Source organism: Suncus etruscus, chromosome 5, assembly GCF_024139225.1.
Source record: "Suncus etruscus isolate mSunEtr1 chromosome 5, mSunEtr1.pri.cur, whole genome shotgun sequence".
In the NCBI taxonomy this organism is placed as follows: domain Eukaryota; kingdom Metazoa; phylum Chordata; class Mammalia; order Eulipotyphla; family Soricidae; genus Suncus; species Suncus etruscus.
In genome coordinates this window covers 153,199,774-153,224,645 of record NC_064852.1, presented here as the reverse complement: position 1 = coordinate 153,224,645, position 24,872 = coordinate 153,199,774, and the positions used below count along the sequence as shown (strand labels likewise).

Genomic DNA, 24,872 nt, shown 5'->3' with positions numbered 1-24,872 from the left:
GTCACATCTGGCCATTAGTTCTCCATGTGGAGGGCACAGCACACCCTCACCATCACTGCAGGGATTTTACCCTCACTCAAAATGGCAAAATGCAACATGTGTTTAATGGATGACTGTTAAAATGAGATGTGAGTGTCTGTCTGTCTGGCAGGTCAATGCATGGTGTGGCTCTCTGTCTCTCAGTTTAAAATATGGGCTCTTTGTGTTGCACTTGTTCCCCACCCCTGATTAGGGGCTGGAGTGTAACATAGGGGAGGGTGTTTGCTTGGCATAAGGTCAGCCTGGGATTGGATCCCTGGCACCCCATATGGTCCCCTGAGCCTGCCAAGAGTGATTTCTGAGCACAGAGCAAGGAGGAACTCTCGAGCATCCCCAAGTGTGCCCCCTTCTCAACGCCCAGAATCATTATCACTGGACCAGAGAGATAGGACAGCAGGGAGGGCATTTGCTGTACTCTCAAATGAACTCTCCAACCTGGGTTTGATCCCTGGCACCCCATATAGACCCCAAGCATTGCCAGGATTGGCCCCGAAACAAAAGGAACAGAAACAAAATCATGATTACTGTGCTACCTCCTAAAGTAATTCCACCTCCGCCAGGCACCACAATGGAGTTCATCTGATGCTAACGTGAAACTGGACGGGCAAAGGGCCATCCAAGACAGTTACTAGTTACTGCTTGCCATTCACACTTTTCCTTCCTGAAGGCAGACCAGTTTTCACTTGGGACAAATGCAATAAGCATCAAAGTCATACATTGCTGAGTAGGAACTGGGGCAAGACCAGCCAAGCTAGGGCCAGAGCCATAGCACAGCGGGGAGGATGTTTGCCATGCACATGGCCAACCCAAGTTGGATCCCTTGGGGTCCTCGGTGTACCGCCAACAGTATTCCTGAGCGAGTGCGGAGCCAGAGCAAAAGCCCTGAGCACTGCCAGGTATGGTCCAAGAAGGGAAAAAAAGACAGGCAAGAAACAGAACACTCAGTGCTTATCCATCACCAAGTTTTCTCATCATCACCCATCACACGTTTCCTTGAAAACATGAACTAGAGGTCCACAGGACAGGGGTGAAGGTGCTTGTCCTGCCAACAGGAGACCTGAGTTCAATGCCCAGCACCCAGGCCGTGCCTGGCCAAGAGTGATCCCAGAGCACAGCTGGGTGTGGCCCCAAAACTAAAGAACCAAACCCTCCCATCAGATCAACCCAGGAGGTATTTCCAAGTATTCTCAGTGACATACAGATAAAAACAGTGGGAAATTCAGAGGCTGCAGGGGGAAAGTGGGTGGTGCAAGATAAAATTCAGTGAGAAAATCAAATCCCTGAGGAAGGGTAGAGAGAAGAGAGTTAAGGCAGCTTCTGTCTCCAAAGCCCTTGGACCTCTGGCTTCTGAGAGTGACCCTAGAAAGGGTCAGGCTGATGCCAGTGGGTCTGGAATCACTGAAAATGCAGCTTGTGAACAGGTTCTTAGAGCAGCTAAGGCCTTGCATGGGGTTTGATCTCCAGGATGAGAAGTCCTGAGCCTGGAGCCAGGAGTAACCCTGAGCACTGCTGGGCGTGGTCCCAAAGCCAAAAGCAAATCAACAACCAAAAAAAGCAGTTTGTATCCTTCAGTCCTGAAAATAACTGCTCCAGGCACTTTATATTCGTGTAGGTAAATTCAGAGTCCAGAAACACAAAAGTCAAGGGGCGGAGACAGAGTACAGCACTTAAGGCACCTGTGTAGTAGATACCCGAAAAAGGTCAGTGTCTGGCACCCCATAATCTCCCCCAAGCCCCGGCAGGGTTGACACTTCAGGGGTCCTCCCGCCCCTTAACACTGAACTTCCAGCCTGAGTGGCCTATAATTGTCAGAAGAACCACAGACCTCACCACAGCAAAGAAATCCCCCAAAAGGACCAAGACTCTAATGTATGTTGGATGTGCTGGACAAGCGTGTCTCTCTCTCTGTCTCTCTGTCTGTCTCTGCCTCTCTCTCTCTCACTCACTCCTGGCTAGCCTGGGGAAACCAAGTGGGATACCCGAATAGAACCCAGGTTGACTGCATGCAAGACAAATAGTCTCCCCACTGTGGTATAATAGCTCATGCCCTCAGACATGGATTTTGAGGCTAAATGGAAAGAGGTGGTGAGGAATCAGGGGCATAAGCCCGTGGGCCACTTCTTAACTTCTGTGGCTGGGGAGGTAGAGGCCCTTTTAGTTCCATTTCTGTGCCTGAGTGTTTGGGACCCCGTGGTCAGGATTTGCCTGGACTGGAACGAACTCTGGGTTGGTGACGGTCGGAATCCATAAATACATGCGTTAAAGTTCTCTTATTTTGGGAGAAGAGGAATAGGACATCGGGGAGGGTGCTTGCCTTGCACACATTGACCAGGCTTCAATCCCCACCATCCAAGTTCCCCTGAGCACCAGCAGGAGTGATGCCTGATTGCAGAACCAGGTGTGGCCCAAAAATCGATAATAAAAAAATGTTTGTTTCTTTTCTTTTTGGGGGAACAGTGGCCTGCCAAGAGATGCTCAGGAAATTCAGGTTCCTTCCTTCCTTTCATTTCATACTTTTCCCTCACCGTCCTTCGTTCCTTCTTTTCATGTTTTTTCCTTCCTCCCTCCCTCCCTTCCTCCCTTCTTCCTTCCTTCATCCTTTCCTTCCTCCCTCCTTCCTTTATTCCTCCCTCCCTTCTTCTTTCCTTCTTCCCTCCCTCCCTTCCTTCTTCCTCCCTTCCTTCTTCCTTCCTTCTTCCCTCCCTCCCTCCCTCCCTTCCTTCCTTCCTTCTTCCAGGGGCCCCAACAGGCCACCCAGACTGTGGGTCCATCCCAGGGATGTCAGGATGTGGGGCTGCTGGGCCTGGGTCCCAGCGGCTGGACAGTGAAGGTCTGGGCGCATGGGAGGCGCAGGGACAGGCACAGGGACAGGGACAGGGACAGGGACGCTCGCCCTGTGGCCAGCAAAGGGAGCCCGCGAGCCTTCCCTTCCCCTGGACCCCAGCCAGGCCCTTCCCTCCAGGCTCCTGTCTCGGGGCTGGAGCGCAGCGCGGCGGGAAGGACACTTATTGATTGATTGACTGATTGACTGATTGATGGATCGATTGATTTCTGCAGCTGCTGGCACGCGGCCTACCTACCCGGGCCGGCCCCAGCATCCCCCAGGCCTCCCGGGATGGACCCTCCACGGAGGGCTCGGGGCGGCGCCTGAGCCCCCGGGGCGGCCCCGTCCGGCGCGGCGCACCTGGTGAAGGCGAAGCCCATGAGGCTGCCGACCGTGAGGCTGAGCAGCGTGATGGTGTGCGGCCGGTAGAAGAAGTCCAGCGTGATGTCCTCCACCTGCTGCTCGTTGATCATGCGGAAGTGCAGGCGGTAATGCACGTCGTCCTTGCTCAGGGTCCGGCTGCCCGCGCGCGACGCCATGCCCGCCGCCGCCCGCCACGGGACGGGACGGGACGGGACGGACGGGACGGGACGACGCCCGCCGCGCAGCCTGGACGCCGGGCGGGCGTGCGAGGCGTGGCGTCTGCCGCGGCCCCCTGTGGGCGGAGTCTCAAGCCGGGCTCGGGGCGGAGTCTGAGCAGCGCGGTCTAGGACACGGCCCATATGGGCGGTGCATGCAACTGATTGGAAGGAGTGGTTGCGTGGGGCGGGGCCTCCGTGGGTGGGCGGAGCTTTGGCTGCTTGCGTCGCCGCGGGCGCAGGCGCAGAAGGCCGGGGGCGGGGCTTCGCGGCGGGGGCGGGACCTCGGGGGCGGGCGGCGGGCGAGCACGGCCTCGGCGATTGGCTCGTGCTGCCTGGGCGGGGCTGATGACGTCTGCAGGCGGGGCTTCTGCGTCGGGCGGGGACTCCGCGAGGCGCAGGCGCAGGAGGACGGGGGCGGGGCTTTTCTGCGGGGGCGGGGCCACGGGGGCGGGCTGCGGGCGAGCACGGCCTCGGCGATTGGCTCGGGTGCCTGGGCGGGGCTGATGACGTCACGACGGAGCTTCTGCGTCAGGCGGGACCTTGGCCGGGTCCTTCGTTCCGGAAGCGCCTTCGGAGGCGCCTCGCTGGTGCCCAGGGAGAGCAGGGCCGAGCTCTGCGCTTCCCGGATCGCTTCCTCCAGGTTTGGGGAGCCGAAGGAGGTGAGCGGGGAGCGCGGACGCCAAGGAGGCCCCCAAAGGAAGAGAAACCAAGCAGATCACTTCACAATGCTGTGGAGACGACCTTTGCCAGACCACTCTCAAAAGACACCCCCCCTCTGCTTGGTTACACCTGCCATTTTGTTTTCTCTAATCCAGCGCAAAACACCAGCTGAAATCCATCACTTTTTTGGGGGGGGATAAGCAAAAGACGACATGCAACCGTTCAGAGGGACCCATTTATATTCGGTGTTTTCATACCGTTTTCCATTGGCCATGCTATGTTTTATGTGGACTGGCTTAATTTCTATCCAACCGCATACATCCCATTTGCCTTTCTAGTTAAAGCTGAATAGGAAATCCCTTTTTATTCCTAGACCTAAAAGGACCCACCGCCTTTTCTGATGCAAGTCTTTAAAACTGAGCCCAGAGAGAGAGCACTGGCCTAACCAGGACAGATGTCAATTCAGTCTCCAGCATCCCATAGGGTCCCCCGAGCCAGGACCGAGTTCTGACTGCAGAGCCAGGAGTGACCCCTGACCACCGCCGGTTGTGGCCCAAAGCAACGAAAAAGTCTTTCAAACTACTCTCTCAGCCACAATATATATTCCTAGTTGATGGTTTATTTCTACCACTTAGTTTGCTATTAAATGTTGCCTTTTTCTTGATGGAAGGCATTGCTTTTTTCCTCTTTTTCCAGAGTGGAAGTGAATTGACACAAACTGGGTTTTGAGGACCAGTCTTATTCGTGGAATCATCAAACACTCAGTTTAGAGGACGATTCAAGAGCAACTGAATGATTCATTATGACGGGGCCTTTTATTTTATGACTAACATCTTTGAAACATGCCATGTTGCTTTGATCATCAGCCTGCTCATTAACCCTCCTTCAAACCAAATTTCAAGAATGCTTAATTGTGTCCCTTTCTTTTCTTCAAGTTAAACAGATCAGTTGGGTAGTACTGTCACTTGCACTTGGCTCTGCACTCAGAAATCGCCCCTGGCAGGCTCTGGAGACTGTATGGGATGCCAGGTATCAAACCCGGGTTAGCTGTGTGCAAAGCAAATACCCTCCCCACTATGCTATCACTCCAGCCCCATCCATGCATTGACAGCTTTTTGCTTTAAAAGTTTCTCTGACCAGTAGTTTTGCTTTTTCACTATAAAAGATCTTTTTGTTGTTGCTCTTGTTGAGGGAGGGTGGGGATTCTCCTTATCGTGCTTTGAGGCTCTTACTGGCTCTGTGCATGAACCCCTCCCTGGCTGTGCTCAGGGGACCATCTGTGGTACTAGGATTCAAACCCAGGTCGAGGCCCCCTACAGTCTACTGCAAGGCCAATTCTTTCTGCTCTCTTCCCATCTCTCTCGCTCCATCTCCTTATTCTCCTTAAGAAGTTCCTGTCCTGGGGATGGAGCAAGAGCACAGCAGGGGGGCAACTGTCTTGCACACAGCCATGCAGCCTACTCAGGTTTGATCCCCAGCACCCCACATGGTTCCCTGAGCGCAGAGCCAGGAGTAACACCTGACCACTGCCAGGTGGTCCTAAAAGCCAAAAAAATAAAAATAAAAATATCCTTGGATTTGTAATTGAGCCTTCCTTCCTGATGCCCTCTTAGGGCTTCTTTTCACATCCACTTAAATGATGGCTTCTCTCTCTGTCTCTTGCTTCCTAGGCCACTCACTGGAAGGGAAATGGCTCTGTTTGCCCAGCAGATCCCCAGATGGCTCCACCCGATTCAAGTGAGACACTTCATTAGTGCTGCAGGACTCAGAACTTGCATCCCAAGACTTCGAGTCCCACTGATGACTGGTGCTTCTGCACATCCCCAGCGGGGATTTGAGGCTCGCAGGGTGACTTTCTTCAGGGAGAGGAGGCCACCGGTTCACTGCAGCCAGCAGGAGACAGGCACTACCCCAAGTGCTCTACAGGGCCCCTTGAACAAGCTGTCACCAAAGTCACCTGACTTGGATATGGCACTGTCGCTGGAAGGTAATACAACTGTTGTCCCTTGTTAGCACCTACCAGGGGCCACTTAGGAGGAGGATCCAAAGAAAGAAAACAAGACCAAGTCTGTTTCTTGACTTGTTTGATCTCATAGTTACGCACGTAGTCTTTCCAAATGCTTTCGATTTTGATTCTTTCTTTTTTTGGTTTTTGGGTCACACCGGGCAGCACTTTACTCCAGGCTCTGGGCTCAGAAATCACCCCTGGCAGGCTCAGGAGACCATATGGGATGCCAGGATTTGAACCACCGTCTGTCAGCATGCAAGGCAAACACCCTTCCACTGTGCTCCCTCTCCAGCCCCAATTTTTTATTCTTTATTAAAAAATAAAAATAAGGGCCCAGAGAGATAGCACAGCGGTTGTTTGCCTTGCAAGCAGCTGATCCAGGACCTAAGGTGTCTGGTTCGAATTCCGGTGTCCCATATGGTCCCCCGTGCCTGCCGGGAGCTATTTCTGAGCAGACAGCCAGGAGTAACCCCTGAGCACCACAGGGTATGGCACCCCCCAAAAAAAAATAAAAATAAAAACTTTGGGGACTGGAGAAATAGCACAGTGGGTAGGGCATTTGCCTTGTACACGGCTGGCCAAGGTTCGATCTTTAGCATCTCATGGTTCCCCAAACTCGCCAGGAGTGATTTCTGAGCGCAGAACCAGGAATAACGGCTGAACGCTGCCGGGTATGGCCAAAACCCTTCCCTCCAAAAACACCCTTTTTGAGTGGTTTTTATATTGATGAGGGTTGGGATTTACATCAAGTAAAATGGATCCTTTTGATGTCTACACATCTGTATATTTTTGACATAGTCATTAGGCTGTGTGCCGACTACCAGGATAACAAATAGCAGTTCTTTTGAGTGGCTGGAGTGATAGCACAGAAGGGAGGGTGCTTGTCTTACATGCAGCCAACCCAGGTTCGATCTTGGGCAGCCCATAGGGTCCCACATAGCCAGGAATGATCCCTGAGTGCAGAGCCAGGAGTAACCCCTGAGCACTTCCAGGCCTGACTCAAAGACCAAGAAAACACAAGTTCTGATTAACACACAATCTCATGAGCACCAGGTTTCAGAACTGCCCATTTTCCTGTACTGCCAGCTCTAGGAATATTCTTATGCAAGAAATAACTCACCCCGATGAGATAAACATCAAAGGCTGGGGAGTGTGGGCCTGCAGAGAGGAAGAGCTGGCTGTAAGAAATGAAGAAGGATACAGGGTAGAGGAAAACTGGAGCACCATATTTTTGTCCCCAGTCTAGAACCAATCAAGACAGCTAGTGTGGCAAGCAAGAAAGGAGGGGAGGGAGGGAGCAAGGGAGGGAGGGTTGAACCTGATATCCCCAAAGAAACGTCAGCAGAAGCCAGGCTGGTTGGGGAGAGCAGGGGTGAGAGACAGAAATATTTGGATCCCTTAGGCTTTCAGAACTTCAGAAAGGAGCCCGAGATCCCCAAAGACTGGAGCAGAAGGTGCGGTGCTCTCGGTCCAGGCATCCTGAGCTGAGTTTGAACCAACAGCTTCTCTCTCTCTTTCCACATGGTTGCCATCAAAGAACTAGATGATTTGCCACCTGTGTCTCCACTGCAGCCGATCTCCGAGCAGGATGCCATCCGGATCGTCGCTGACCCTCCGTCACCCCCGTTTTCATTTACGCTTCGAGATTATGTGGATCATTCAGAGGTGCTGCAAAAACTCGTGCTTCTGGGTACGTCAAAGCCATCGCTGGGAACTCCAGTATCCAGATGACTGATTTTGTAGTGTGTTCAAATGAGCAGTTTGAATCCTTTTTTGGGGGGATTGTGGTATTATTTGGGCCACACGCAGAAATATTGGGGGCATCACTTCCTGCTCTGTGCTTGGGGGATTTTCCAGCAGCACTTGGGGGAACATGCATTGCCATCAGCTGTCTCCCCAGCCCCTGCTTGTTCACCTCTAAGGAAGGATTGTGTCTCCCTCAGCCTGCATCCTGCTGTTCGTGTCTGCCTTCTCAGGGTTCTCTGATGAGCTTTCTTAGATTTTATATTGAGCGTCTAAAAGTCTGTGCTGGGGCTGGAGTGATAGCGCAGTGGTGGGGACTGTGCCTTGCACGTTGCCAACCTGGGATGGACCCGGAGTTGATCCGCCATCCCCTATGGTCCCCTGAGCCTGCCAGGAGCAATTTCTGAGTGCAAAGCCAGGAGTATAACCTCTGAGTGCTCTGGGTGGGCCCCCCAACCAAAATAAAATAAAATAAAAGCCTGATAGCATTCATAGGGACTGTGTGTCTGCACCACGCCTTCGCACATGCGCATGGTTTTTTGATATACTGAGGGTGACACTATCGAGGTCACTTTACTTCTTTTTGGGGGGGAGGGGCCAAACCCGACTACACGCTGGTTCCTCCTGGCTCTATGCTCAGAAATCGCTCCTGGCAGGCTCAGGGGACCATATGGAAGCTGGGATTTGAAACACTGTCCTTCTGCATGCAAGGCAAACATCCTACCTCCATGCTATTTCTCTGGCCCCTCGTCACCTTACTTCTCTACATACTGCCTGCTGCCTTCCGGCAAGTCTGCTCTGATTTTGTTCCTTCCTTGACTACATTTTATTTTCTCAGAGTTCCTAATCTTGCCGATTCTCGCTGCTCCACTTCCCTATGCTCCTTCAAGACTTCATTCAGTAGGCGAATGTCCTGACATTCAGGGGGTGCGGTGGAGTCGTGGGGTAGCAGATGCTATTGACCCTGTGTTCTTTATCCTTCAGTTTCTCTCTCTCCCTTCCATTCTGTCTTTTTCTTCAGACTGTCTCTGCTCTCTGATCTCTGCCTTCCCTATGTCTCTCTCTGCGCCCCCCCCCCCCTTTTCCTCTTTCTCTCTCTGTAGGTTTCTCTTCAATCCTCATTAACCTTGTCACCTACTGCCACCTCAGCTTTCCTCTTCCCTGTAGGATGCAGGAAAAGCATTACCAGGACCTCATGAGAATAAGGGGTGCATGATGGAACTGGGTGGATATAACAAGTGTTTACCCCTAGTGATTCTTGCTGAACCCGGATGTCCCTTGAAGAAATTCTGCTCTCCTTTTTCCATGGGGGGAAAGCACTTTTTCAGTACTTCCTGTCTGGGCCTGGTGGCTTGCAGCGAGGTAGCCCCTGGATTTTATATTTCTATGTAGACCATATTGGATGCTGGGGATCAGACCTGGGTCAGCTACATCCAAGACAAGAGCCTTACCTGCTTTACTATCACTTTGGCCCCAGAAATGACTTTTATAGTTTTGGTTTGGGGTGCTCAGGGGGTTACTCCTGGCAGGCTGGGGGACCATATGGGATGCCAGGGCTCAAACCCAGGTTAGCTGCATATAAGGCAAATGCCTTATCCATTCTGTACTATGCTCTACCCACTAAATGTCTTTAAATCAAAGAAAAAGTTTCTTTGCAGGTCACAGGTAAGCGATCACTGGGGATCGCTTAGGTCCCAGGAGCGTGCATCCTTCAAACAGTGTTGAAAGCCTGGAAAGTGGAGGTTGCGGGCCAATGTCTGATGGTCTCAGTGCGTTGAGGGAAGCAGCTTAGCCCAGAATATACTGTCTTTCCTCTCTGCGTGCAGCCTTGAAGTAAATGCTGTCTTTTTTCATTTTACCAGTTTTTAGTTCCATAGCCAGTTTTGTGGTCAAGTGGTCAGAAGTACCCATGGCCCATTTCACTTCTCCTCTGGACCAGTGCTCACTCTTCGTCACCGTCAGACTTTCTCTCCTCAGCACAAAGACGGAGTTGAGTGGGATCACTAAGCCGTGTTTGTTCTTTATTCCATTCCAGGAGTGAATTTGTCCAAGATAGAAAAGCATCCTGACATGGCCAATCTTCTCCTGAGACTGGACTTTGACAAAGACATTAAGCAAGTCCTCCTGTTCCTGAAAGACCTGGGCATTGAGGAGAACCAGCTGGGGGCCTTCTTGAGCAAAAATTATGCTATTTTTGCTGAAGACCTTGAAAATCTCAAGACCAGGTAGTCCTTGGGGGCAGTCTCACCACACTCCAAGCATGTTTTGCGGGAACCGTGTTCATCTCCTGAAAACACCCTTAAAATCCTGAGCAAATATTCTCTTCAGGACCACAGCAGGTGGGCATTTGTCTTAGACGCAATCAAGCCAAGTTCCTTCCCTGGCATCCTGTGCTGTTCCCCAAGCACTGCCAGGAGGGATCTTTGAACGCAGAGCCAGTAGTAGGCCCTGAGTAGCCCGTGGGTGTGGCCCCAAAACAACAAAATCACCAGCATGACTTGACCATCTGTGTATTCCTTTGTGTTTTCATTTGCTGCCCCCCCCCACCCCCTAGAGTGGCTTATCTGCAGTCCAAGAACTTCAGTAAAGCAGACATTACACAGATGGTCCGGAATGCGCCCTTCCTGCTGAGTTTTTCGGTGGAAAGACTGGACAACAGATTGGGATTTTTCCAGAAAGAGCTGGAACTAAGTGTGAAGAAGGTAAAAGTGAAAAGTTTGTGCATTTCCACATTCATTGTCTTTGGTGACCATTAAAGCTTCTGTTTCATTTGAATTCTGTTTGTCTGTTTGTTGTGGGGTTTGGGGGCAAGACCTGGCAGTGCTCAGGGCTTACTCCTGTCTCTGCACTCAGGGATCGCTTCTAGCAGTACTTGGAGGACCATACAGGATGCTAGGGATCAAACTCAGGTTGACTCTGTGCAAGGCAAATGCCCTCCTCACTGTGCTATCACTCTGGCTGCTAAAGCTACTGTTTCTAACAGACATTTGGCTGAGAGGAATTCTGTAGGCATCTGCTGTGTTCTGCACAAGAATGAATCACTCTCAAGCTTACACATGACTGATTTTACAATAATCCACCAGATTGGTTCCCCAAGTTCTGTTTTCACGAGTTGCTTTGGCCTTGATCTACATTAAGTTGATGTCTTTCTTGGCTCCAGTTATTTCACTTTTAGTGCTATTGCTCTAGGCCCAGAAAAGGATTTTTTTAAAATAATTTTGGCCATGTGCAGCGGCACTGGGGTTACTCTTGGCCCTGGCAGACTCAGGGAACATATGGAATGGGGGTATTGAACTTGGGTCCGCTGTGTGCAAGGCCAATGCGCTATCCACTGTGCTATTGCTCTGGCCCCTGCGTTTAGTTTTTAGTTCATGGTGGTGTCCACTGATTTTTCAAGTTACTGAGTTAACAGAAGATTGTTTTACATCCTGCAGACTCGAGAGCTGGTGGTTCGTCTCCCACGGCTGCTTACCGGAAGTCTGGAACCCGTGAAGGAAAATATGAAGGTAGGGCCCTTTGGGGTCTCAGGTCTCCAAGTAGGTGGGTCAGTCTTGGCAATTGGAGAAAGCTAGATTTCCCGCAGAGCATCTTCTAAAAACCGCCTCATCCTTTGCACAAGTAGGCATTTCTAATGTGCTGGTCACATGACACAAGTCAGTTGTCGTGTAGAACCAGGAAATCGGAGCAGTCTGTTCTCTGGCCCACTGTGAGCACCCAGGTACCTGTCCCATAGGAATGACATGACTCCGGAGGCCAAGACATGGAGGGGAGAGGGCAGCGGGCAGCGGGCAGCAGCCTGCTATCATTCCCTGTGGTCACTACTGAGCTCTGTCTGGAGACACTGTTGGGCACTGGGCTGAAGAAGAGGTTCTTGATCTTGGGGTACCTGCTATGGTGCAGCAGGGAGAGGCAGTTACCTGGGAGTTGAGGGTATGGGGAGAGGTAGCACAGGGTTTGCCCACCGCAAGCCTGACCAGGGTTATCCTCTTTGGCATCTGACCTGGATTTTCTTTTGAGATTACAGATTGGAGGATGTTCCTGGGAGCAGGGGGTTTGAGGGCACTTGGACACAGTTCCTGCCAGACTGGGTGGCAGGAGATCCTTCTAGAACCTTCATTGCTCTCCCCTACTCACTAATGTTCCAGCTCCTTATGGGGATAGCTTTATAACTGATCTTCGTTTTAGTTTTGGTTTTGGTTTTGGGGCCACACCTGACACTGCTCAGGGGTTTCTTCTGACTCTGCACTCAGGAATCACTCCTGATGATGCTCAGATAACCCTATGTGATACCAGGGGAATCTGGGTTGGCCACGTGCAAGGTTAGTGCCTTGCCTGCTATGCTATTGCTGTGGCCCGTCTGGATAATATTTCTGATGGTCACAGGACTGGGAAATCACTGTCACCCCCAAGGCTGTAATCACTCGAGGGCACAGTTCTAGCTCTCTGGACAGAAATGTTGTGTCCACAATCGCCACATTCCACTGTGCTTTTCTCCCTCTCCGTCCATCTCAGGTGTACAGACTTGAACTCGGCTTTAAACGGAACGAGATTCAGCACATGGTGACCAGAGTCCCAAAGCTGCTGACTGGCAATAAGAGGAAACTGACAGAGACTTTTGATTTCGTGCACAACGAGATGGGGGTGCCTCACCACCTCATTGTCAGGTTCCCGCAGGTGAGAGGGACAGGGCAGCCTAGCTCTGCACTCAGGAATCGCTCCTGGTGAGCTCAGGGATTGTATGGGATTCTGGGGGATCCAACCAGGGTCAGTCATATGCAAGACAAAAGCCCTACCTGTTGTGCTCTTGCTCTGGCCCTTCCAGTATACTTTTTTTTTTTTTTTTTTTGAATTATGAGAAAAAAGATGCAAAGAAAGAGGACAAGGTAAAGGTACAGTGTAAGGACAATCACCCATAACATAATTCTCAGAAGAATCCCCTTGCTGATATCTTAACTTTGAACTTTCAGCCAAAGAATGTTAAGATAAATAAAACAGAATCCATGTACAATTACTTTGTCCCTCAATTCCCCAGATTGTAGCACATTTTAATATTTCTTAACAGCACACAAGGCAATCTAAAGCCATAAAACTTACGTAACTCCTTACACATTAGAGGCATAGTATTTTTTACATTTCCATGTACATGCATATTAGCTTAAGTTAACCTCAAATTTTAAGTGGGTGCATTTTAAGGATTAGAGTCAAAGGAGCACAGTAAAAATGGTGTTAGAGTGGCAATTGTTGTTTGCATAGGTCCACCAAAATATGAGAGGCATGGAAAGGAATAATCTTGGCCTAAACACAAAGAGATCCTACCCCTGAAGTTTCCTGACATAAGACCAATTCTAGGCTTCAGGCAAGTTATCGTCCAATCCAAGACATTGTCCGTAGTGCCAACACACTTTTCACATAGTCTCTGTTGTTGGTATCATGTTTCTGTATTAAAGATTCTGGAATCTGCATATCCTACATTGAAGTCATGATGTGGAGTGTCTTCTCATTTCACCTCACCATGAAAGGGCAATGCAGGAAGTCCTGTCCTGTAAGCAGGTCGTTGTTGTTAAGTCTTCTCAGTGTTAAGGGAAGTCTCTTTTGAGCAAGACGATGTCTGAGCAGTGGTGGGACTTCCGTGGTAGAGGATTACTTACAGGTGATGTTATAGACAAACCTCACAATTAAGGGGCAATACAGCAAGCCCTGTCCAGTAAGCAGGTCATTGTTCTTGTTAAGTCTTCTCAGTGTTAAGGGAAGTTTCTTTTGAGTAGATAGATGTCAGAGCAGCTGTAGGGTCTTCCCTGGTAGAGAAATGCCTCCAGGTAATGTTATATACAACCTTGGATGTTTTGTAGATGTCTTCTCTAGATCAGGGGTGAATGGAGAATGCCCATTCTTCTGAGGCCTGTGCCAGGTCTTTATGTCAGTGTTCAGGGTGTAAGGTCTCATTGCACTACAAGATTTGTGTGTTCCCATCTCTATTAGATAAGAACTTATTGGTATGTATAGTATTTTCCCATTTTAGTGTGCCTAAGCAAACAAGAAATAAAGCCACGTGGTGCTATCAGATATATGGGGGCGTAAGAACATTTCCAACAATACCCATGACTTGGTTCAAGCATAAGCATTAAACTGAGGGATTCTTTCACACCAAATTCCATATTGAGCAGTTCACAAAGAGAAGATAAAAAACATGGGGGTGGGGGAACGTCACTGTATAAGAAAATATTCAGCAAAAGTTAGAGCCATCAAAGAAAACAACCATAAAATGTTGAAAAGACATAAGTGTCCTTTTTATGCCTTTTAAAATAGTTGGGTGGGTGTTAACTCTAGGGCACCACTTTGGTCTGTGACTTAGGACTCTAAAGTACTTAAGTTAGAAAGGGTAAATGAGGAGTAATGATGATAGGAGTTAAGGAAGTTAAGGAGAAATATGATCTTATGAAGGGACATCTTATGAAGGGACAAAATGGACATTGTGCATACATAAAAACATAATTCAATGATAGTGAGTACTATTAATGTTTCTTGTATCGCCCCTGCGCGATTTTGAAAATATAGACTGGACAGAGATTACCAGTGACTTCAAGAAGCTGGGAGGCCAGAAGTTCAGAGCCCCACCCAGACCCTCCCTAAGGAGCTGAATGGATAATGGGGGAAAGCCTAGGGTACATTCAAGCTCCACCAAGGGGCCCTACTCACCGTCTTGCCCAGGCATGTGGCCCGGGGAAGACCTGGAGATCTGGAGCAAGGCGGTAGAGGGGTGCTGGGGTTACCCAAGTCCCGCACCCCCGCTAGGCCTGGTTAAGAAGGCCTCCGGCATGGCGGGGGGCCTGCCAAACCCCCTCCTGCTAGACTCCCCAGTATACTTTTTAAGGAAGAGATCTTTAAATATGAAGTTGGAAAGTTAATGACTTATAAGACAATTGAATTATATGCATATATGTAAAGATAGGGACAAGTTGCAAATACTGTATACTGACTTAAGTAGAAATAAAAAGCTACAGAAAATGAAAAACAAACAACTCAATTCTTCTGGGATTAAAAAAAATGATACCCTCAGAGGGTAGGGAACAGGCCTTGCACGCAATGGACCTGGGTTTGACTCCCCATCCCATAGGGTCTTCTGAGTTCCTCCAGGAGTGACCTTGAGTACAGTCAGGGTCACACCAGGTGTGACTCCAAAACAACAGCAAAAAAAAAAAATTGGGGGGGGGGGCCCACACCCAGCAGCACTCAGGTGTTATTCCTGGCAGGCTCTGGAGATCATATGGAAGCCAGGGATCAAACTCGGGTCAGCGGCTTGCAAAACCCTAATGACTGTTCTATCACTCTGACCCCCAATTCTTTGGCCTTTGGCTTGTGGCTTTGTATTTGGGTTTTGGGGCCACACTTAGTGTGATCAAGGCTTACTGCTAGCTCTCACTCAGGAATCACTCCTGGCATGGTTCAGGGGACAGTATGGGACGCCAGAGATTGCTTGTACCCTGGTTGGCAGCAGGCTGGGAATCCTGATTTGCCCACAGTGCCTCTGGGCTTTTAAGTTCTGGGCATCGATGGCACCCAATGCAGGGATGTCAGCCTTGCTCCAACGCTTACTCAAATATTTCAGTGTCGGTTTTGGCTTTGGTTCCATTTCTAGGTCTTCAACGCACGGCTCTTCAAGGTCAAAGAACGACATTTGTTTCTCAGCTACTTAGGAAGAGCCCAGTACGACCCAGCAAAGCCAAACTATGTGCCTCTAGACAAACTGGCGTCTCTGCCCGATGAGGTCTTTTGCAAAGAGATCGCCAAAGCCTCAGTGCAGGACCTGGAGACGTTTTTAAAGACTCTCTAGTTCCGAGGCTGGACTGATGACACAGCAGGGAGGGTGTTTGCCTTGCACTCGGCCAACCGGGTTCGAGCCTCAGCATCTTATAGGGTCCCCTGGGCACAGAGCCAGGAGTAACCCCTGATTACCGCTGCATTTGCCTCCCCCCTCCAAAGCAAACTGCAAGTGTAATCATGTCAAGTGAATGTGTGAATAAATGAACACATTTTTAAAGCATTGACTCTGCATTGGTGAATATGGAAACACAAATGAGGGTCTGCATCCTATAGACGTTTTTTAGGCGCTCCTAGTGATGTGACTCTACGATTTCTATTCTTCCCAAGGTTGGGAATAAATGAATGAATGAATGAATGAATGAAGACCGAGGTTGTTTTCCACTGGTCCTCGGGGACCTGAGAGAGGAGGCAAAAGGAGGCCGGGAGGCTCCAGATCTTGTCGTGGCTTCTCACAACTCACTTTATTTTATTTTTATTTATTTATGTCACATGTTTTTGGAACATTCTCTTATCAGTCATCCAGAATCACTGGCTCAGATGACACTCCAGAACACAATTCCAATGGGGCCAGAGAGCACAGCAGGTGACATCGAGGACGGGGGGTCATGGAGAGCATCGTTCGCCTTCTCCGGATCCCCAGCAGGGACAGTCTCAAGTCACATGTCCACAAAAGGCCGGAGACATACTGAGGGTTGTGCGGGCAGGTGTGAGACTCAGGTAACACGGAGAACCAAGACCACAACCAGGCAGGAACTGGGCCACTTGTGCCAGGCCTGAATGGAAAGGGCGGGACTGGGCCTGCAGCACACGCGCACTCTAGGGCCCTCTGGGTACCAAAGTGCTGGCTTATGAGCTTGACTCCGCACACTGGAGTTCAAGTCCTCAGAGTCCCCCAGCACAGTCAGATGTGCCCCTCCCACATATACACACGTGTTGCAGGTGACTTGCATATTAAAAGTCACTCAAAATGATGACTGGAGTCATGGTTATTTACCTCTCTTGCCCAATGAACTTTCTGCCACCCCACCCCAAAAATCACTTTTTCCTCTTCCAGCCTCCAAATCTTACAAAAATATGTTGTCAAAGAGAATAAACCCACCTGTTCCTATTTAGGATCTAATGGCGATTTTGTTTGTTTTTGGGTGCAACCCAGCATCGCTCAGGGGTTCCTCCAGGCTCTATGCTCAGAAATCGCTCCTGGTAGGCTTGGGGGATCATATGGAATGCTGGGATTCAAACCACCGTCCTGCACACAAGGCAAACGCCCTACCTCCATGTCATCTCTGGCCACTAATGGCATTTTTGGAATTGCAATTATAACTTTTATCCAAAAGAAAGTGAAAAAGTTATAAGTCGGGGCCTTAAAATTCACATGAGTTCAATCATGGAGAAACTATATCAGGATCAAGGCTCTCGCCTTGCACATAAGGTTCCCAAAATACCACCAGGAATAATCCCTGAGCAGCAAAAAGAGTGGTCCTCCCCAAACAACCATTTTTGGGCCAAGGAGATGATTCAGTAAACTAGAGCGTATATTTTGCGTGCTGCAGCCTCAGTTTGATCTCTAGTACTGCCTGGTCCTCCAGTTTCCCCAGATATGTCACAAAACCAAGTAGACCTCTTAATTAGCCCAAAAAGATGCTGTTTACTAAGGTTGGTGAAGTCAAGGCACTCGGGAACTCAGAGGCCCAGGTAAAAGAGTACAGGGCAGCTGTGGAGAGCCTGAGGCCTGATAGACAAGAGAACTGAACTGAAGTCAGGACAAATGTAAGCACCACTGTAAGTGGCGGAGGGGCCATAGGAAAGCAGGTGCAAGTGACATCAATACTAAGCAAAAGGGAAGGGAATGAAGCCGTGACATGAATAAGAGAGCAAGGGTACGCTTTCATTCCTGATCTGATATAACCTTGGGCAGTGATTTCATCATCCTGATTATTCTAAGGATTACATGTGATCAAAATATCCTCAGACTCGAAAAGCATAACTATTCTTACATGTTGGTCTAGATTTTGGTACCTGAAAGAGAGTCCAGGGGTTAATGTCTACTTTTTTCTTGGGTGGGGCACACCTGAGGAGACCCAAGGGCTTTTCCTGGCTCTGTGTTCAGGAGTGACTCCCAGTAGTACTAGCCACACCCTACGTGGTACCAGCGTTTGAGTTTTTTATTTGAATTTGGGGGGGGGGTAGTTAGTTTTGGGGCCACACCTAGCAGTGCTCACCTGCTGGCTTTGTAGCAGGTAGGAATTCCTCCTGGCTGCCTGGGGAAGGGTGATGGAAAGGGGAATATGCTGGGGTTGATCCCAAGTCGGCCAAGTGTAAGGCAAGAGCCCAACCTGCTGTACTCTCTCTCCAGCCCAGCATTTGTTTCAGAGCAGCTTTACGATACATTGAAGAATCCTGGTGATTTTATATAGCTTTATTGAAGCTACCTTCTGTTTCTCCTTTTCCTGCTTGTGACTATGCATAGTTTTGCCACCTGGTGGCAGCATACCCATTTGTGGGTTTTCATTGGTGCAATGACACTAATGACTGTACACAAAGACAAGGGAGCCTGGAGTACCTCTTCTTTGAGGGGGAGGGAGGGAGGGGGACACATCTGGCGGTGCCCAGAGGTTACTCCAGGCTCTTCGCTCAGAAATTGCCCAAAGAGATTTTGTCAATGGTGATAGCTTCTGACCAGGGCCCTTCAAGACACTGAGTTTCTTCACACCCTATCAGAATAATCGTTTCATTGATCCTCATTGACTGCTAGATAGTTCATAGATCCTTCTTTAGGGGCATCTTGCAGTTACTCTCAATTTTGTGCTCAGCAGACCATGTGGTGCCAGGGAAAGAACTTGAACTTGTGCATGCAAAGCCATGCACAAATCACTGGATCTCCATTCCTGGCCCTTCTGGACATACCATATATACTCAGCTGTACGCTGACCCGAGTATGAGCCAACCCCCCTTATTTTACTCTAAAAAGTGGGAAAACGTAGTGACTCGAGTAGAAGGTGAGGTGGAAAATGCAGCAGCCACTGGTTAATTTCAAAAATAAGACTATATACCCAAAACAATTACAAGAATTGAGGAATCAGCAGGTTAAATCTGTTTTAATATGTATTGCTAAAGAAAAACTGTAGCAACAATAACTTTAAAACTTGAAATAAAGTGCAGAGAACTGTAGTTCAACAAGTAATTAAGCTAAATCACAAAGGTTCAAATCCTTCACAGCTGGATTCCTCCTCCTCCTCATCTGTATGTCCAAACAGCTTCAGCGGTATCTGATGTGAGGGCATCCGCATAGACATCATCGTCATCACTGAGTTTGCAGAGATGATCATCACTGCTGTCACTGCCAGCAAGTGAGCACTGCATAGAAAGTGCAGAATGTTGTGGGTTAAATAATTCAGTGCCATCCAGTTTAGTTCAGCCGCCTACCGCTTGAGCTCAGCTGCAGCTTGTGGACTGATCTGAAGCTCGGGGGGCGGGGGAAGGGATCTCCAGCAGACACCAGAGGATGACGAGACTACCTGCATGCACACTGAATTGAAGAACCATCTATACCCTGCTCATACCTTGACTTTGCGAATAATCCTGAGAAGCCAGTGGGAATGCAGAGGCGCTTTCACTCCAGCCTGGATCCTGAGGCCTAGCTCACTGCCCCCTGGCCAGCCTCATTTGGGATATTTTACCCCCTAGATCACTGTACCGGTTGTGTGGACATTTCTTTTTTCTTTTTTTTTTTTTTTTGGTTTTTGGGCCACACCCGGCAGTGCTCAGGGGTTACTCCTGGCTGTCTGCTCAGAAATAGCTCCTGGCAGGCACGGGGGACCATATGGGACAGTGGGATTCGAACCAACCACCTTTGGTCCTGGATCGGCTACTTGCAAGGCAAACGCCGCTGTGCTATCTCTCCGGGCCCTGTGTGGATATTTCTGTCCTCTGATTAAAGTGTCTAAAGTTCCACTTTGGGGGACCATTCAGTCCCCCTGCTTCAAGTGCCCTATGTGTGAGATATTTCTGTCCTCCACATCAACGTTTTGAATTTGGGGAACATTTCCTTCTCTGGAGAAACGCCAGGTGTTGCAGTAGGGGATATGCCACCTCCTAAACTCCAGACCTCCTTGGGGGGTCATCACATCTGCTCCTACCCTGACCATGTGTCATTGGGGCACAAAGAGTTTGTCAAACTAACCTAACTACGGCACATCCCTGGGTCATTTATGTGTCTGTAGGGCAGCAGAAGCCTCAGGCATTCACGTGCCCATCATGTTCCTCTGTTCACCCTTTCCTTTTTTTCTCTCCCATGCTGCCAAATGTGGCAGGGATTTGGGGGTGTCCTGGTTAACTTCAGAGTGTAAAGGGTTTTGTGTTTGTTTATTTAGTTTTGGGCGCCACACCTTGCAGTGCTGAGGGATTACTCCTGGTCCTGAATTTCAGGATCAATCTTGGCAGTTGTTGGAGAACATCTGGGATGCTGGGGATCGAACCTGGGTCTGCTGTATACAGGCAAGCCCCTTCACTGTACTTTCTCTCTGGCCCTTTTTTGGTTTTGTTTGGAGACTGCCCCTACATTGCTCCGGGGAAGGTCCTAGTCATTTTTGGCAACTGGACTAGCCGTTCTTTGCCAGGTTTTTGTTCTACTTGGCCCTGTGGTGCCAAGGATTGACCAGGCCAACACGATGGTGCTCAGCCTGTCCTGGGCTGTGCCCGGCAATACTAGTGGTCCTTGAGGGGTCTAGATACCTCCTGTGCTGACTTTTTGGCACAATATAGAAGAATAAGATACTTTTGAATAAGATTATTTACAATCTTTAAAGTTGAGGCTTTTTGTAATGTTTTCTTTTATTTTACTACACACAATGATGCTCAGGGGTTACTTCTAGCTCTGCTCAGTGATCCTTCCTGGCAGTGCTCAGAGACTATATGGGATATCCAGAATCAAAGCAGGATCAGCTGCTTGAAATGTCTGACTTTAGGTATACTTCAGGAGTTCAGGTGAACTTCAACCATTCATATGTGCTTTCTCCAAGGGACTTTTGCCATCAGTTGAGTCTAAGAATCTAATTTTCCCCGTCAAATCCATGCTTGAACTCATAGATGCAATTGCTGAAAAGCAGTTGAGGTATCTCAGAACTTATATTGGATCCAAATAAGACGATTCCACGAGTGGCAGGCATGGGGGACTATATGGGATGCTGGGGATCGAACTCGGGTTGGCTCGTTCAAGGCAAATACCCTTACCACTGTGATATAACTTCAGTCCTATATGCTAGTGTGTTGAATGTCCTCTTTATGATCCCTTTTCATGCCAGTGACTGGGAAAGTGAACAGAGGTGAGAGTCTCTAAAGGATAGGGGAAACTTTGGGGGAGATGGGGCAATTAATCATAAAAGCAATTCTCTCTGGACAGCCAAACATTGCCAGTAGACAGACCCACCTTTGTTTGGGGGCCACACCTGGTGATAATCAGGGTGTACTCCTGTTTCTCTACTGAGGGACCATTCCTCGTGGTCCTTAGGAGAGCGTATGGGGCTCCTAGGATCAAATCTGTGTGCCTCACGTTTAAGGCAAGTTCTCTACCTGTCTTGCTCTCTCTGCAACCTCTCAGATTTCTTGAATCAAGACAAAAGTTGCTCGTGATTCTTTTTCAAGTGCTGAATCCCTGAGCTGGAGTTTGATATGCTGATTCGGGAGGTGCTGACTAAAAGTAAATGACATCGCTGCCAGTGGAGGAATTGCTCCCAGAATTCCTTTGACTCAATGGGGCCCCTAAAAGGCTGAGTTTGTGGACTCTTGGGAGAAAATTGCTGTTCAGGAAGGGAGGGACGTGGGATGGAGCAAACTCTCATTTTAATATCAATGACAATGCATTGCCTGGTTAAAAAAAACATTCATTTTCCTCAAGAAGCAACAATCAATTGCAATACCTGCGAGTTGGGGCTGGAGTGATTACACAGTGGGTAGGATATTTGCCTTGCAGGTGGCCAACCTGGGTTCCATCCCACCTGGTTTCTGAGCCTGCAAAGATTGAATTCTGACTCTAGAGCCAGGAGTAACCCCTGAGTACCACCAGATGTGGCACAAAAATGAGAGAGAGAAATAGAAACAGACAGACAGTCAGAGACAGACAGACAGAGACAGAGAGACAGGGAGAAATAAAAGAAACATGAGAGTTTCATGTTCCATAAATGGTCAAAGTCAGACAATGCCCGCCATCCCACCCACCCCCAACCCCAGAGTCCAGCTACAGCCCAATAGCCCAATAGCTTCCTGGAAAAGCAGCAAATCGAGAGAGTGAGAAAACAAGAGACTTGGGCCAGGTCAGCAGCTGGGGCTTTAAGTCCCAAGCTATTCTCTAGTGCCATCAAGTGCCAGGCAGAAGGTGAGGCCCTGGGCCTAATCCGTACCTCCCAGCCCACCCACAGGCACTTCTTTGGCAGTGCATACAGACCCTGGCACCCTACGAGGGGGTTGCACATGGTTCTTATGCCCCACTGAAGCCTGTGGTGCGAGCAGCAGCTGAAGGACCTGGGGCGTCTGGGCTCCTTTATTTTCCACAAGAAATACAGCCTGGATCTCACTCCGTTTGGGGGACCTCTTAGCCAGCGAGGAAAAAAGAAAGGAGAGAAAGAAGGAAGGAAAGAAAGAAAGAAAAAGAAAGAGGAAGAAAGAAAAAGAGGGATGGGGATGAAAGATAGACAGAGAAAAGAGAAAAAAGAAAGATAGAAGGAGGGAGGGAGAGAGGAAGAAAGAAAGAAAGAAAAAAAAACGAAGAAAGAAGAAAAGGGGCCGTAGAGATAACATGGAGGTAAAGTGTTTGCCTTGTATGCAGAAGGTTAGTGGTTCGAATCCCAGCATCTCATATTGTCCCCTAAGCCTTACAGGAGTGATGTCTGAGCGTAGAGCCAGGAGGAACCCCTGAGCATGATTGGATGTGACCCAAAAACCAAAAAAAAAAAAAGGAAAGAAAAGAAAAGGTGGAAGCTAAAAGGGATGCAACTAAGGTTCAAACTCAGAGAGCTGCTGAAAGAAAAGGAAGGAAGGAAGGAAGGAAGGAAGGAAGGAAGAAAGAAAGAAAGAAAGAAAGAAAGAAAGAAAGAAAGAAAGAAAGAAAGAAAGAAAGAAAGAAAGAAAGAAAGAAAGAAAGAAAGAAAGAAAGAAAGAAAGAAAGGAAAGAAAGAAAGAAAGAAAGAAAGAAAGAAAGAAAGAAAGAAAGAAAGAAAGAAAGAAAGAAAGAAAGAAAGAAAGAAAGAAAGAAAGAAAGAAAGAAAAAAAGAAAGAGAAAGAACTTAGAAAGCAGCTGAGGGCAATGGCCTGAGTTAAGAAACCCTGTGGAGTGAGCTCAGACATTTCTGGAGGGTCCTGCTGGCTGGTGTTCCTGGACGTGACCACTGTCTCTGGATGGGCCCTGAGATTTGGTGTGTGCTGGGCTGTATTTGCCCATGACAATCGCAAGCATCTTACTGCACCAAGAAAAAGAAGGATGCGCCAATCCACAAAGGCAGTCATCAGAAACTCTGGGTATTCCATTTTTGCACCCACTCATTTCATCCATTATCAATCCATATGCATCCATGGGAAGATGGGAGTGGGGAGAGCAAGTCAGGGGCAGGACTGCATGCAGGGTGGGGTGGCCTGGTGGGCCTTAGAGCCCCACAGAGGTGGCACTGCTGAGCCCACAGGGGCCCCTCAGCTCCCGGGAGGCACCTCCAGTGCCTGCCACACTGTCCAAGGACACTTGCCACAAAGGGGGGGGCAGAGATGGCAGGGGAGGGACGACGCCACGATGAAGGCTGGAAATGACCACTCTGGACAAGAACTGGGTGCTCAAAGGAGGACTGGGGAGAGGCATGAGATCCTGGCAGGAACACTATTGCAAACACAGTGTCTAAAAGGAAAAAAGGAGAGAGAGAGGCAGAGGGGAGGGCAGAAGAGAAACGGGGGACATGGGTGGCGGGAAATGTGCACTGGTGAAGGGTGTTGGACGCTGTAGGACTGAAACTCAGCCATGAACAACTTTGGAATTGTGAGAAAACCTGACTGTATTATGAACATCCTTGGAATCCCAATGTTTACATAAGGTCATTCAAAACCAAAAAAGAACCCAACTCACAATAAGCCTTCTACGAAGTGTCCTTCAATTCCACTGGGTTCCTGGGACCTTCTGCACAGAGGCAGGGCCCAGGGACAGCCTGGGAATGAGGGGGCTTTGACAGACCTCCCCGCCCTTCCCACAAGTCCTGGACAAAACACAGCCCAGGTTTTGAGGGGCTTAAGAAAGAAGCAGAGCAGCTGGGGGAAGGCCTTCTTACGCAGAAATCCAGGGCTGCTCCCTGGAACCTGTTTTGAGGCACCACTAAATACTGAAGGTTCTGAAAGGGATGGTGGTGGGGAGAAGAGGTCGGGAAACGTTGTCTTCAGCGCCTTTCTCAGCCCCCGTGGACAGGGAAGCAGCCTGGGGCCAAGCCCAGGTGGAGCCTCCTCTGAGGCTGGGCAGGCAGCAGGAAAATGTGCGGAGTCCCATTTCTCCCCTCCTGTCGGCCTTCTCTGCCAGAAGTGAAGGAGCCCCTTGGCAATCCTCCTCAAAGTCAGAGCCTCAACCCTCCTTGGCCTTCCGGGGAGTGCACACTGTACCCCCATGCCACGTCCGTCCCCTCTTCCTTTCCGTTGTCTAAGGCTACGCTGTCTATCTATTTAAAAATGTGTTTTTTGGAGACCACACCCGGAAGTGCTCAGAGCAAAAACAAGCTCTCATTTGTAGCTGGGCAGGATTTGACATCAAATGAAAACGAAAGAGTGACCAACGTGTCTGAGATCCAGACAAATGAGGCCGGCGCCATGTGAGCCAGCTCCGGACCCCAGGAGCAAAATCGGGTGTCATGCCCTCCTATTACTCTCCGTGCTCCTGCTGCAGGTAGGGTTGGAGTGCAGCAGGCCTGGGTTCTAGTGGAAAGCTGGTCCCCAAAGGAAAAGACTAGAACAGGAGCCTGGAACAGGGCACAGAAGCCTGGTTCTTATTGGGAATCCAAAGTAAAAAAAAAATTACTCAGAGCCTCCCCCCCAATTTCTCTTCTTTAGGAACAAAGAGAAAAGTGTCCCCAATGCACCCCTGAGTACTCCCACCTGTGGCCGGGTCCAGCTCCGCTACTTGGGAAAAGACCATCCTGAACGAGTGATGTTTGGAAGAGGAGCAGAGATGGAGGCAGCT

General features: G+C 49.3%; 2 protein-coding genes across 2 annotated transcripts in view; one reads left to right on the top strand and one right to left on the bottom strand.

The window, feature by feature from the left end:
* PTDSS1 (phosphatidylserine synthase 1) overlaps window positions 1-3,402 on the bottom strand; it is a 28,482-nt gene extending 25,080 nt beyond the window's left edge. Inside the window, exon 1 of the mRNA XM_049773898.1 lies at window positions 3,224-3,402. Within this exon, the coding sequence (XP_049629855.1) occupies window positions 3,224-3,402 (179 nt within the window). The remainder of the gene's footprint in view (window positions 1-3,223) is intronic.
* A 2,376-nt stretch (window positions 3,403-5,778) lies between these two features.
* MTERF3 (mitochondrial transcription termination factor 3) overlaps window positions 5,779-24,872 on the top strand; it is a 37,768-nt gene continuing 18,674 nt past the window's right edge. Inside the window, exons 1-7 of the mRNA XM_049773906.1 lie at window positions 5,779-6,091; window positions 7,650-7,802; window positions 9,891-10,080; window positions 10,410-10,557; window positions 11,290-11,361; window positions 12,368-12,529; window positions 15,492-15,744. Of these exons, the coding sequence (XP_049629863.1) occupies window positions 5,794-6,091; window positions 7,650-7,802; window positions 9,891-10,080; window positions 10,410-10,557; window positions 11,290-11,361; window positions 12,368-12,529; window positions 15,492-15,686 (1,218 nt within the window). The 5' untranslated portion in view covers window positions 5,779-5,793 and the 3' untranslated portion in view covers window positions 15,687-15,744. The remainder of the gene's footprint in view (window positions 6,092-7,649; window positions 7,803-9,890; window positions 10,081-10,409; window positions 10,558-11,289; window positions 11,362-12,367; window positions 12,530-15,491; window positions 15,745-24,872) is intronic.